The 13,763-nt window shown below is 35.8% G+C and overlaps 1 protein-coding gene across 5 annotated transcripts; it reads right to left on the reverse strand.

Moving 5' to 3' along the window:
- Positions 1-801: 801 nt before the first annotated feature.
- On the reverse strand, positions 802-12,893 carry LOC129243795 (uncharacterized). 5 transcript variants are annotated; one of them, XM_054881111.1, is made up of 7 exons: positions 12,815-12,893; positions 8,255-8,530; positions 6,271-6,711; positions 3,935-4,183; positions 3,681-3,876; positions 3,212-3,516; positions 802-1,989 (listed from the first exon to the last, which is right to left on the reverse strand). In XM_054881111.1, the coding sequence occupies exons 3-7, from the start codon at positions 6,613-6,615 to the stop codon at positions 832-834; spliced, it is 2,253 nt and encodes a 750-aa protein (XP_054737086.1). In that variant the 5' UTR covers positions 6,616-6,711; positions 8,255-8,530; positions 12,815-12,893; the 3' UTR covers positions 802-831. The 5 variants fall into 5 exon arrangements, with proteins under 5 accessions (XP_054737086.1, XP_054737084.1, XP_054737085.1 ...); XM_054881109.1 differs by having other exon boundaries at positions 12,705-12,819; XM_054881110.1 differs by lacking the exon at positions 12,815-12,893 and adding an exon at positions 12,569-12,697.
- Positions 12,894-13,763: the final 870 nt, after the last annotated feature.

The raw sequence follows: 13,763 nt of genomic DNA on the forward strand, positions 1-13,763 counted from the left end.
TTCCATTCAGATTCAAAGTAGAGTTCATTCCCTTTTTTTAGGTTTTGCTTTATGCAAAGTAAAATCAAAAACATGAATTCGTTGGCGTTTTTTACAACAAATATTATTATTATTAAGAAGTAACAAACAACATACAATTAATAATGGTAGTTGTTTGCTCATTTTCTGGCTATTGTTTTTAACCAATTAAAAAATAGTATATTGTATTTTTGGATATATATGTATATATGTATGTGTGCACTATGTATACTTTGATTTGAAACATATTTTTCAAGTTCTACATTCACTGCCTGTTTACTTTTAAATCGCTTTCAATTTGAATTTTTTTTTTTACATATATTACTTTCACATCACTTTGACATTTTTTAGTGTTAGTTGCTCTAAAAAAATTCTGTGCACATACATGTATGTGCAGATGAGTGCGTAGCATATGTGTCCAATTGGGATGTTGCATATTTTTGAAGGCTATCTGAAATATGGTTTCAGGAAAAAATGACAACGGAAAGTTAAAACATTAAATTATCACGACGCCTTCGACGTTCGAACTTATCACTTCCAACTGAATACGTGTTTATAACTGTATTAAATTATATATAAATGTGTGTATTACATTTTGTTGAATAAAAAACCACAAAGCCAACTTTGAACAATTGCCGTTTACTGCTCTTCTTAAAATTAATATTGATTTTCTTTCGCTTTTGTTGCATACACTTTTTAAGGATTATTCACCTTCCCGCCGCTAGTTTTTCTTTCTACTTTCCTTATCATATGTATTCGAATAGTAAAAGGAAAACACTACAGTAAAAGTGTTACATTTAAAATATTATATTATTATTTACTGCGTTTACCACTACCATTTAAACATCTCGTGGTTTTTTGTACTCTACGTGCTTTTTTTGTCTCGTGCGACGTAATGCCCTGCAAGCTAACGACATGCTCCACAGCCGTCTCCTCGGCAATCTGTTTGCCGCCACAACCACCACAGCCTTCTGCAGTCCCAGCCAGTAATGTAGACGGGCCACACTTATTTTCAGAACCTAAACCTGCTCCAACTGCATTACAAGCTCCGCTTAACCCGTGTTGCAAACTGCTGCCGCTGCCGCTACTCTTAGTGGCTGAAAGCATGGCCGGACTAACAATCACGCTCCTATGCGAACGGCCACCCACTTGCGCCAACTTCGTGCTGATTGCATTTTCATTGCCGGCGAAAATCACTGGTGTAGTCATCCCTGTCGGCTCATAGTTTGCAACGTCTCCAATAGGTTTAGTTACTGAAGTCAATGCATTGCTTTGTTGCTTCTCTTGTTGCAGGTTGTACAAAGTGTGGCTGTTGCTTGCAGTCGTGCGTATTATGTTGCTGCAACGCACATAATTCAAGCGATTTGTCATTTCGCTTGGCAACAACTGGTCAACTGCATCAATGCTGCTATCATCAGCGTCAATGGCGCTACCAAATTCCAACAGAACGCCGCTGCCTGCCGTTGGAAGTGCTCCCGCCTGATTGTCACTACCCTTGCGCTGACAGTTGCAACAGTTACTGTTGCTATTATTATGACTTCCAGTGGCATAAATATTAAATACACTGTTGCTACCGCCCTCATTGCATGCATTTCCAATGGTGTTGGACAATGTACTGGCACTGAAATGCTGACGCTTGAGCTGATTTTTAGTCACTGTACTGCTGGCAGCCAATAATTTGGTGGTAGTTTCTTTATCAGGAAAAGCGAAAACTGACGGTTGAGGCGATGGTGTTGATACTTCTATCGATGTTCCATTGGAATCATGCATGGTGATATCGTTTTCGATGTCTGTGTCGTCGCTCAAGTTGAGAATTATGTCCTCTGGCTTAACACCTTGATTGATCAATGCTTGGAAATCCTCAGGGGGCGGCAACATAGGCGCAAGCCTCTGGCCGCATGATGTACAAATTGGAATGGCTGGGCTCTTGGAACGCCAATATTGCAATTCAGTTTTACACTTATTTAATTCCTGAAATTGAAAAATATAAATTAGCTTGGAATACACATCAATGCATATTAAAAAATTTAAAATGGTTTTTAGCACTCACACGCGCGCGAATTAAAAATATAAGTTTTAAGTTTTCGTGGTTAATTTCCTAGACTCGCAATATTTTCCTGAGTGAATCGGTCGTGAGCTAATTACGACTGTGTTCTTTTAATGCTATCAAATACTAAAAGTGCTCGTGAGCTTTTTATTTTTATTTTAGACCAAAAATTAAGACGAGTGACGAAAAAATTATTTATTGTAATTATTTACTGAGTAGGCAGGTAGGTAGGTAAGTGGTTGTCAATTGACACACCTAGGCCTGCTGTAGGCCCATTGTGATAACACCAGGGCCCATGGTGATACCACCAGGGCATCTCCTCACTCTACATTGTCCTCATTGAAACAAGGCTTGTTATTTTTAAATTGGCTACTTCTGCCAAGGAACTTTTTCCTAAATTATTGAACCTTCTTCTATTCAGAGCCATGCACCCGCATAGAAAGTGTTCTATAGTCTCTTCTTCTTCAATGACCTGTAACTGCAATAGTCGTTATTGGGTGCTCCCAATCTACTGGCATGCCTGCCAATCAAGCAATGCCCTTTTAGGACCCCAAGCAGATTTCTCATGCTCTTCCTGTTTAGTTTCAACAGTTGGTTTGTGCGGCCCATTTTTCATTCTGGCCACGTCATTCTACTTGTTGCACAGGTCAGGGACATAGTCCTTAGCCTGTTGGCAGCTCTAATAGTGTGTTTGTCTAAAAGCTTCTTACAAGTTGCTAAAGGTATAGGTATGTTCGCTTTGTCTGGTTGGATCTGTAATGTGGGACCCAATCTCACTAGTTCATCTGCTTTGCAGTTGCCTACTATGTCTCTGTGACCCGGCACCCAGAGCACCTTTATTACAAAGTAATGTGATCGTTTTGTCAAAGCGTTCATACATTCTTTTAATGTCTTCGAGTTAGTATTTGGCGATTGTAAAGCTTTCAGGGCCGATTGACCATCGGAATATATATTTATTTCTCTTGTGGCCTTCCCTGATAGCCAGAATTTCAGCTTGAAATACACTACAGTGATCCGGTAGCCGGAATGAAATTTGGCATTCATTTACTCATTAAATTTGCAAAATTTGCAAAAGCAGATTAAAGTTACCCTCCTGTTCACGATGAACTTTTATTGTATGCCCGCTATATTTTTTGTTTTTTGTACCTGCAACAAAGTGGAGAACTTGCGTGCCATCTCTTCATTTTTCTTATCATTCTCGTCCATCCGATTGGCATACTCCAACGTCTGTTTCTGCTGTTCCGCCAATAATTTTTGTTGTTCGGCAATTTGCTTACCCTGCTCCGACGATTTTCGCTTACAGGTACGCAGCTCATTACGTAATACCGACAACTGATTGTTATAAATTTTCATACCCTGCTTGATTTTGCGTATACCTTTACGCAATACCATATTGCTTTGAGGTGGTGACGTCGAGGAGCTATCAACATCAACGGATGCAACCAAAGCAGCTAAAAAACATTATTTTTATTTAATAATACAAATATGAATTTAACATTAATTCGATTAGAAAACAGAAATAGTGAAATCTATCTATTTGTATTTCTAATTGTCCCGAATTTATATGTATTTCAAATTTCTTTATTCTATAAATTTTCATTTCTTATACACTTACGTCTTTTTGTGGTGGTGGGTAATTTGTAAAAATCCTTATAGCAAGCAATATCAGGCAAAGTTTGCTCAATGCGATCCCTGAAGTATTCCATGGCCATTGTGGAGAGATCAAATAGCTCATCGGTAACCCGATAAGGACGCTCAAGGCGCGGCGTATTTCTTATATAAATTAAAATATTATATACTTCATCTAAAATCTGCAAAAAAATATTAAAATAATTGAAATTTCTATAAACAAAAAAGCAGGTGACTTACGGCTCCAGGAAAGAAACTACAGTGGCCACGCTCGATATGTTTACCAAAAGTCATTTGCAGCAGCGACAGGCGCATGTAACACGTTTCAATGATATCGCATTCGCAAGCCAATGGATGGTTGCGACGCGCAGATTCACGACGCGGCATGTTCGCTTTAATGGCGTGAAAACGGTTATATGTTTGCGTAATAAGACGTGAAAAGGTTGAGTTCAAAATATCCATGCAAACATCGTTCATTTTGCGAGAAACCTGTAAGCAAAATTATTTTTCAATTACAAATATTCTATAAATTATTTATAAACGTTTTCAATTTAAAGTTATGAAATTAGTTAAATAGCACATTTCCTCTAAATATTGAAGGAATTCTGCTGGAAGTCCTTGATCTGATATAAAACAGGAAGACTGGTAGTAAGTAGCGTTTCTTAAATAAAAAAAAAGTAAAATTCCTCTTATATACATAAGTACGTATCCGGTAGTAATCTGCTCCCTCAAATAAGAGCAAAACACTCTTTTTTTCTTGTGAAAAAACTTTTTTTATTTATAGACGTCGCTATCTAAGTTCATTTCGGTTATAAAGCAAATCTTTTCATAAACAATATCTACCGATCTGAGGCGATAAAAAACTGTAGACTCCTCTATTTGTAGACACACACCTCAAGTATAATAACATAGACATGGCAGAGAAGAATGTTAGAAACAAGATTGCGCCCATCAGAGAATGCGTGGCGCGACATTGGTGCAGTTGCATAAGGGAGTTGTGAAAATACGAACCAGAATGCAAGAAGAAATTGCATAAAAAACACACGAATAAATTGCACAAGTGCGGCGTCACACACACACAACGATTCTGTCAAATTCGGTGAGAGCAAAGTAGCGGTACCACATTTGACGCCAACTTATTATTTTCTCCATCGTGCATGGCAAATGTGTTTCGGCACTTCACTGTAAATCTCGCAAGTCGCTAAGAAAATTACTTTTCGCGCTCACTGCGATTATTGATCCTCTCTGTCAAAGCACAGAAGTCTGGAACTGTTTTCGATGGAAGTACTAAATGTTGGAACTGTCTTTATCGCGAACTTTATTTAGTAAACGCATTATGACATGTCTGTTATCGGCATGGCTCTCATAGCACATTACTCAGTCCATTAGAGTCTTGTTTTGAGCTTAGCTTAGGTTAGGCTTGGCAGGCGCATCGTACATAGAGTCAGCGATGCCACTTAGACCATGAATTGGGTACGTTGTGAGCCGCAGGGCTCTAAAGTGTATAGATTATCTACATATATTCATTAAGAAGTAGGATCTTAAATATCGGTTCCTGCTTCTGGCTAGAGCCGGGTATGTGCAAAAAAAAGGTGTTGAATAGTTTCCAACTTCTCCTCATTCCTGCAGCTAACGACAGAAATCATGCATGTAAACGCCTAATCTCCTTGCATGATTTCCTATGAGACGATGTCCTCTTAGGGCCCCTACTAAGGTCCTAATTTGAAGTCTACTCAATTTTATAATATTCTTGGACAGACGTAGATTCAGCCTTGGCCGTGCCAATACCTAGCAATTTCACAGGTATTGGCACTAATCCATTTTTGATTTACAGAACTGATTACTGCATCCTTAATAAAAAGCTTACAAGTTGCGAGAGGTTCCCCATAAAATTACTTATGTTTGGAAAACAGGTACCTTCTCTTGCAAGTTGGTCAGCCCTACCGTTCCCTGATACATCTCTGTGTGTTTTGGGCTTCAATGACGTTGAGAATAAAATGAGGCAATTATAAGTCTCAATATAGGTATGTAAAATAGCGAAAGCCCAAAGCCGAGGACAATTTTGAGCGTAACTGCGACTGCCACGTCCTCGGGTACTCGGCAGCCGAATTCTGCCCGCTCATTTCACACGTATTCGCAAACTCATCCAATCAGTCGTTGTTCCGATGTATTGATTTTTTTCATATATCACCAACACAACCTCTTTTTTTCCTTAAACAAATCGCAGTTACATCAACCAATCAGCTTATGCCTTCAAAATCGCCGAGAGCCAGTTAACGATGATGTTGGCCACACCTCTGCATTCTGTACATCTTGAGCCGAGGGCATATGCATGTCAGATAATCTGCCGTTATATTAATGCAAGATCGAGTTTAAGACTTCATTTAAGTTACTATTTATCAGTTATAAAGAAAAATACCAGCGATGTTCCAAATAATTTATAGATTACTGCATGTTTTGTGATCTTTTTCGCTGCCAGCCCATACTATAATAGTCTTTACTTATTTTATTTAAAAACAAATTAATTAGATTTCAAATTGTAAATATTTATGCCAAGAGCTTAATTAAATACTCACCACTCTCAGTTGACCAACTTTTCGATAACCCACATAAGCAAATATTTTTGCTAAAATTTCATTAGGCAAATCAAGTAGCTGCACGGGGTCTTCTGTGTTTTCATTTGCGTCAGTAGTGGTGTCACTCAATTTAACCAACTGATGATGATTCTGATGATGAGCACATTGACGAGTCGCAAAAGCGGCTAAGTTCGTAGCAATGATCGAGGATATTGTGGGTGCTCCTACGATCCCACGTTGAGTGTGTGCGGCAATTGCAGGAAATCGAGCGGAATCTACAGCGGTGGAATTGTGATTTAGTGGGCCATTGCCACTACTTGTGGCCATTTGTCGTGTAGATACCATTGTGTCGATATAACACACTTTTTTGAATGAGTTTGAGTAGCCGTGTAGAGTTAATTTGAAACAAATTGTTTGCTTGATTTAGAATTGCAATAAAAACTGAAAAAAAAAAAATAAATCATCCTTTAGTACATATACACATATATACATTTATATGTAATTTGTATTTATATGTAACATTATTTATAAACCAAAATTAATGAAAAACAAGTACTCAATCAGCAGCAACTTTACTTTGAGTCATAATCGATAGTTACATTTTTAGAAAATTAGCTCCTTTATTTTTCAGGTACTTAATTATTTACTTCAAAGATTTTCGAACGCATCAAATGTAAATTCTGTAATTAATTGCGTGATAAGGGCTTAGGGGTTAGTCAGAGTTTTCAATAGATTGGATTTTTTTTGCATTTTCTTAAAATATAATATCTTAAAATATTGTGTGAAATTTGAAGTGAGTCCGAGTCATTCAACAATTAACAAAGGGCGCTCGAGCGCTCCGGAGCGTTCGAGAGCGAGTAGCTGGATGCTGCACGTATTAAAGTGACAGATAAGCGCGCTAACGATAACACTCGAGAAGGTAGTAATTCAGTAAAATTTATACTGCTTTTAAAAAACATAAAAAAACTCGTGCCTGATCAAAGAATTTTTTTTTTCAAAAATTTCGATTTTTTTGAAACAATTAATTGCCGGTTTCAATCTAAAAAATATTTCCTGAGACCACCATATTGTTAAGTTTGAATGCAAAAAAAGGCTAAAATCAGACACAAGATTATCTATTAATAAAACTAAATTCTCTTGAGCGATTGATTTTAGATGACTTCTGGAGAAACGGACTCCACACAAACAGCGATAACTTTTACAATTATTCATTTTTGTTGTTGAAATTTTGCTAAAGTCAAGTCGAAACATGATGTATTAATGCTATGTTTTTATTTTGGTAAAATAAAGCAATTGATTAGCAAACAAAATTATCACTTTTTCTGGCCTCTGACTACCCCTAACGCCTTAATGCTTTTCATTGTAATAATATTGCCTTAGTATAACCGTCTGTAGTAAAAGTTCAGTTTAGTTTTGGACGAAACATTTTCGAAAACGGAATATTAAGCCAATCCAAACACAAAATCGGTGTAGAAAGAAAGCCCTTTTCATCCCCTCTACTTCTAAAGAGCACTGCAACTTGGTTTGTTTATCAATTCAATCCTCAATATTTCCCCAAAATTAAATATTCTATTGATAAATTCTCTGATGAATTGAGCTTTTTGCCTCAATATTTCTGATGAGATCACCACAACTTTCCTGAAATTATTTAGTTTCAGCTTGTCATTTCATTCGGTGCGGCTATACTTCGGCTGCGAAAATTAAAGCTGCCACAGCAGAAGCACAGAGTATTGTTACTGCAAGACAGCAAAGGGGCAGGAATTTAGAAAAAACACAGTTTTGCTGTGGCTATGGCCTTAATGTATTAGAAATAGAAATGGAATAAAAGTAGGTTTACACTTCGTGTGCATTCGTGACTTCCTTATATAATTATTTGGAAGTTGAATGTTTATAAGTACTTCTCAATAAACACAAACTAAATTCATGTCTACATATTTTGGGTACCTTTTTTCTATTTATTCTGCTTGATAAGCTTAGCACTTACCTCAGCTCCTAGCAAAAAGCTTATGTTATTATTAATGGCGTATGGTTGGCTATTGTTGATATTGATAATGTTGCTGGTTTGATATCAATTGAAGTTGCTGCTGCTGCAATATGAACTTGAAGACCAACTTATGCTACTGCTGTTGTGTTAGCTGCTGCTTGGCTCAGCACTTTTTCATATGTTCACTTCCACTTCACCAGCATTGCGTGCGTTTTGGAGGCTCCGTCTCCGCGCCGTCCGCTCTCGCTCTTTTCACACTCGTATCGCTCTAACAAACTACAATAATTATATATATATGATATGTGTTTAAATTTATGTATACGTTAATATCATAAGAGCGATATATATGTATAATAAAAGCATATACTAAACGCATGTGCCCATACATTCATAACAACAATTTCATTTACATTCACAAACAACATGTAATATACAAGACTGAATAATATGAGCACATACGTACATACAATCAAATATGTACATAAATATATATGCATATGTACATATACACAGTACATGTGCATGTGCAATTGTGTATTCAAACATTTTTAAATACATGGACAAATGCATGGATATATATACATATAAAAAGTCTAGTTATTGCAAGTTTAACAGTATATATTATATTAACGCAAATCACATACCATACATAGTACACTGTAATATACATACATACATACATATATGAAGTGAGAAGTGAGTATGTATATTTGTAATTTTGCACTACTAATTGACAAATCGAAGCATAATTATAAAGGCATATAGAACAGTACTTTGTATGTACAAATATAGTAGACGCACGAACGCATAACTTTAATTTTTATTCCGTGATTAAGGAATTTGTAATTTCCGCCGTGGCCAACCTATCCCATTTTTGCTGCTTTAATCTAGTATTTTAATATATATTTTTTAACTCGATAATATATCTCAGGAACCAGTCAAAGTACCCAAAACAAAAATCCACTTTACGAAATACCTCTTCCGTCTGCCAATCGTGATGTCCACTGTATTTTTCTTCTTGGTTCGACGTTTACCGCTGGGATCCGCTGAACCCCTTGTACACACTTTTATTTTGAAAAATTACAAACACCCCCTCTATTGAACTAACCGACAAAGAATACAAAACAACCGAACACGAGAACATAGAAACACTACCACAGAGAACAACCGATAAACCCCAAAATAAAACCAACAGAAAAGTGACAGCGAACAAGGAATAAGAGTGAAAATAAAAGCCAGCGAATTCATGTTAAGATTCGCCTTGAATAAAAGTTAAAAATAAAAATACAGAATTCCCCAATTGCAAATAGGGATGCCAATACCATAATACTATTTTTTATAAATACCAAACATTGGGGGCTAAAATTTAGTATAATGTATATCGCTTTGGAAAAAACGGTAAAAAGGGGGTGATAGAGGGGTGTATCCCCATCTTAAAACTGAAAACAGAACCTGCCGGAGGCTTATAGTTTTTAAGTAATTTAATGTTAAAGTTCTATAATTTAGCGAAAAGTTGGTGTTGCCATACACCCGAAATGAAAACGAAGTTCGCACGAAGGGATGTTCAGTGGAAGGTTCATTGTAAAACTGCAGTATTTTTTGCTGTAATTTAAAGTTGAGATATAATTTTGAAAATAAAAACATACAACTCATTTAAACTTAAAAACAATGATATTAAGCGTATCACAAAAAATAATAAAGTAATTAAAATTAAATTAAATTAATTAACACAGTATTTTTGCATAGAACTCCTTTTCGCGTGGGCGGCCTTCGGCCGCGCTTTAAAAAAATAACCCTCATCAGTCCGACTCCGGCTACGCTGCGTAAAACTCCTTTCCGTGTTAAAACCATTGAACCCAAAATTAAAACGTCATATGCGTGTATGTAGTAAGCAGGCACAATAACCCCCATTCCCATCATTAGCACTAAACTCAAGTACTTAATTTTTGTTTTCATTTGCAGGCATCCGGCAACACCATACTGTTGTAATTCCAATCTTCTTCTTGTTCACGCTTAAAATTGGAATGTGATTGCATAGGCAAATGAATTTGCATTTAATTTTAATAGATATAATTAGAATATTAGCATAAAAATCGGTACAAACACGCGTGGGAGTGTATATTTGGTGAATTTTAGTGAAATGTTAAAAAATATAGAGTGTAATGTGGCAAATTATAGTGAAGTTCCCGAGGGCATTTTGAATGTAAATAATTAAAAAATTATTATTTTCCGAATAATTTAAAGTTATAAAGAGTGTTCCTTAACACCTCACTATCATCTCCACCAAGTTTCATTAAAAAAACATTATAGTTTGCCAGAAATTCCAAAATATACATTGTTCTAAATTCCAGCCCAACAATTCCCTCCGCATTGGGAAAAAGCCAAACTATTTATAATTAGAATTATGTACATATAATTACAGATATTTTATAATATTTTTTAATACGTAGATTCGAATCTCCGTGAAACACCAAAATGAAGAAAAAGGTTTTTCCAATAGCGGTCACCCCTCGGCAGCCAATAGCGAACCTCCAAGTGTATTTCTGCCATGAAAAAGCTTCTCATAAAAAATATTTTTTGTTCGGAGTTGGTTTAAAACTGTAGGTTACTCCATTTGTGCAGCAACATCAAGACGCAAGTCACAAATAGTTTGGCCAAACCCCCAAAAGGGTATATATATATATATATGTATGACGGAGAAGACTAACACTCTATAAGACTCTTATCATTCCCGTCCTATCGTATGGCGCAGAAGCTTGGACGATGGCAATATCAGATGAGACGTCCCTTAGAATGTTTGAGAGAATGATTCTGCGGATTCTTGGATCTTTGCACGTCGGTGACGGCGAGTTTTGTAGACAATGGAACAATGAGCTTAACGGCGGCATAGACATAACGCAGGGACTAAAGATCCAGCGGCTTCGTTGGTTGGATCACGTTGTACGAATGGGTAAAAACGCTCCGGCCTGAAAGTATTCGATGCGGTAACAGCTGATGGTAGCAGGGAAAGAGGAAAGTCTCCAAGTGGAGAAAGATTTGGCTTCACTTGGTGTCTCCAACTGCCGCCTGTTAGCACGAGAAAGAAACGATTGGCGCGCTTTGTTAAGCTCGGCTAAAATCACGCAAGCGGTTATCGCGCCAAACAAGAGGAAGAAGAAGTTTCATCCCCACAATTCACTATATCATATACATAGATATAATCTATTTTCGGAAACAGGTAGTAAAAATATATTTATATAATGCAAACCAAGAAGTTGGAGTATTTACTACAAAGGTTACAATACAATTATTTTTAAATATAAAAAAATAACACCAAAATAAGTTTCACTTAACCATATTTTTATGCTATGACCAAAGGATGTAATATTTTGTTAAAAAAATAAAATTACAATTCAATTACAAATTCATGCTCCAGGGAAGAGACAAGTTTGTGAAATACTCCCATACCGCGCTATACGGCCGCTCTTTTTAATGGTCTCAAAATAAAGACCTTTTTTAATTAAGACTCGTTTTTAAATTCATATTCTATCTACAAGCATCAAAAACCTGAAAATGGACCAGACGACACTAGCCTCTACCAAACATTGCAAAAAGAAGAAAGAAGAAAGTCGAAGCAGGCAAAGTTAGACAAATAGTTTATGTTAAGTCAATTATCAAGAACTGAAATTGACAACGACATCGTTTCATTAAATTAAAAGCTACTTTTTGTAACTTTTGTAGTGGAACTGATCTCACTAGTTTCACTTTCTTTAATTATGTAATGTATATTTATATCACTATGAAATAATATTTAGATATAATTTTATATAAAAATAAGCGCAGGCTTGATCTCAGGAGTAAAAGTGAACGAAATCGGAAAAAAGGGCGTTAAAATTTGTAAATTTAATGATGCCAGTATGAACAATCAGAAGTCTAAGAACGTCATAAATGTGTTACGAAATAGTTCAATAAGTTCAAATATCTGTTTTATTATTAAAAATATATTACTAATAAAACTACCTTCGAGGAATGTTTAATTAATTACCCATCGACATTTTTAACTTTACGTCTTTTATATTACTTTCCTTATTCATTGTGTGTATCTATATCTCGTACTTATTAGAAGTTGTGGGTGGCAACCTCTTTATTTCAAAGACGCTTCTTCTTCCTTTTTGTTATCTACTTTGCCCTTTTACTTTCTTAGAATTTCTACTTCCTGCTTCGAGGTTTTTTACAGAATCTTTAGCCCTTCGTTTTTCTAATCTCTATACATATATTAAATTCATTTCAGCACTATTTCCTTCTGTTTCTATGCAATCAAAATAATAATTATACCTCCCTCGACCTAAATCATCTCTTTTCGCAACGGAGTATCTTTACTCATTTTTCACTTGTCTCATTCGTTTATTTGTCACAAATACGAACGGAAATGTTTGATGATTTGCGTGCAATTTTATAAATATTTAACTACCAATGTTCATGTTTGGTTCCACAATCTATACACTTTATGTTTTTTACACTTTTCTTGCCATTCTCACTTTTTTATTTCAAATTTGTTTCATTAATTAATTACTATAATACCAGAGCAAAGAAGCCAAACTGAAGTCGAAAACGAAATAAACCAACGGCAGCAGCAAGTCGAAAGCCAACAAAAGTTACACAGTACATAAATAGGGTTCTCAGCAAGACAAATTTATACATGTATAGCTTCGTCTTGGTTCTCAGTGAGTGTTAAGATGAAGGATTTTTAATCGGATTTAGTACCAACTTCAAAGAGAATATGTGTTTCTTTTGGCTTGTTATATATGTAGGAATAATTTAATATCTTGATTTCAATTTATATAACTGGTTTATTGCTTTTATCATTTTTTAGTAATAAATTGAATTAGTCACTTATACAACTAACAATTTTATGCAACCCTGTTTATGGAGATATAGCGAATCTAATTCGCCTCGAATTCGTCACAGAAAATTTCTTTTGGATGCTTTGTTTACGAATGTGGTGAGAAACTTAAAACGCCAAAATTTTATAAAGATTCTGAAGCCCAAGACGAATTGAGTACCTCAGATGGCGCCTTCCGAATTCGCTATGTCGCAAGAGCTCATGAATAAAAAAATTAATGGAAGAGCCATTACTTGTTTGAGAAGAGTAAGAGTAGACGAAAATAAGGGAAACAACCAAGCACAAGAAATTATACGCACACACAAAAACTTTCTTCCCACGGCATATTTCGCATAAAGACGGAAACAAATTGCATTTGGAGGCTTTATATTATTTTGTGATTTCACAATTTAACACACGACACTTCGTTTTCATTAGCTTGTTTAGTTTAAATCTTACAATCACAATATTATTAACCCATTCACTGAATTTTCACACACATGTAGTTTCTCTTCCTTTTGTTTGCTTTGTGTTGGAAAGGGGACTGATGTCGGACTTGTCGCTGAAAAATAAAGTAACTAGTTTGGGAAGGCGTCATTTATGGTACTCAGTTCACCTTGTCTCTTACAATTCTATCATTCTTGCCTC

This window comes from Anastrepha obliqua, chromosome 4, assembly GCF_027943255.1.
Source record: "Anastrepha obliqua isolate idAnaObli1 chromosome 4, idAnaObli1_1.0, whole genome shotgun sequence".
Lineage (NCBI taxonomy): Eukaryota > Metazoa > Arthropoda > Insecta > Diptera > Tephritidae > Anastrepha > Anastrepha obliqua.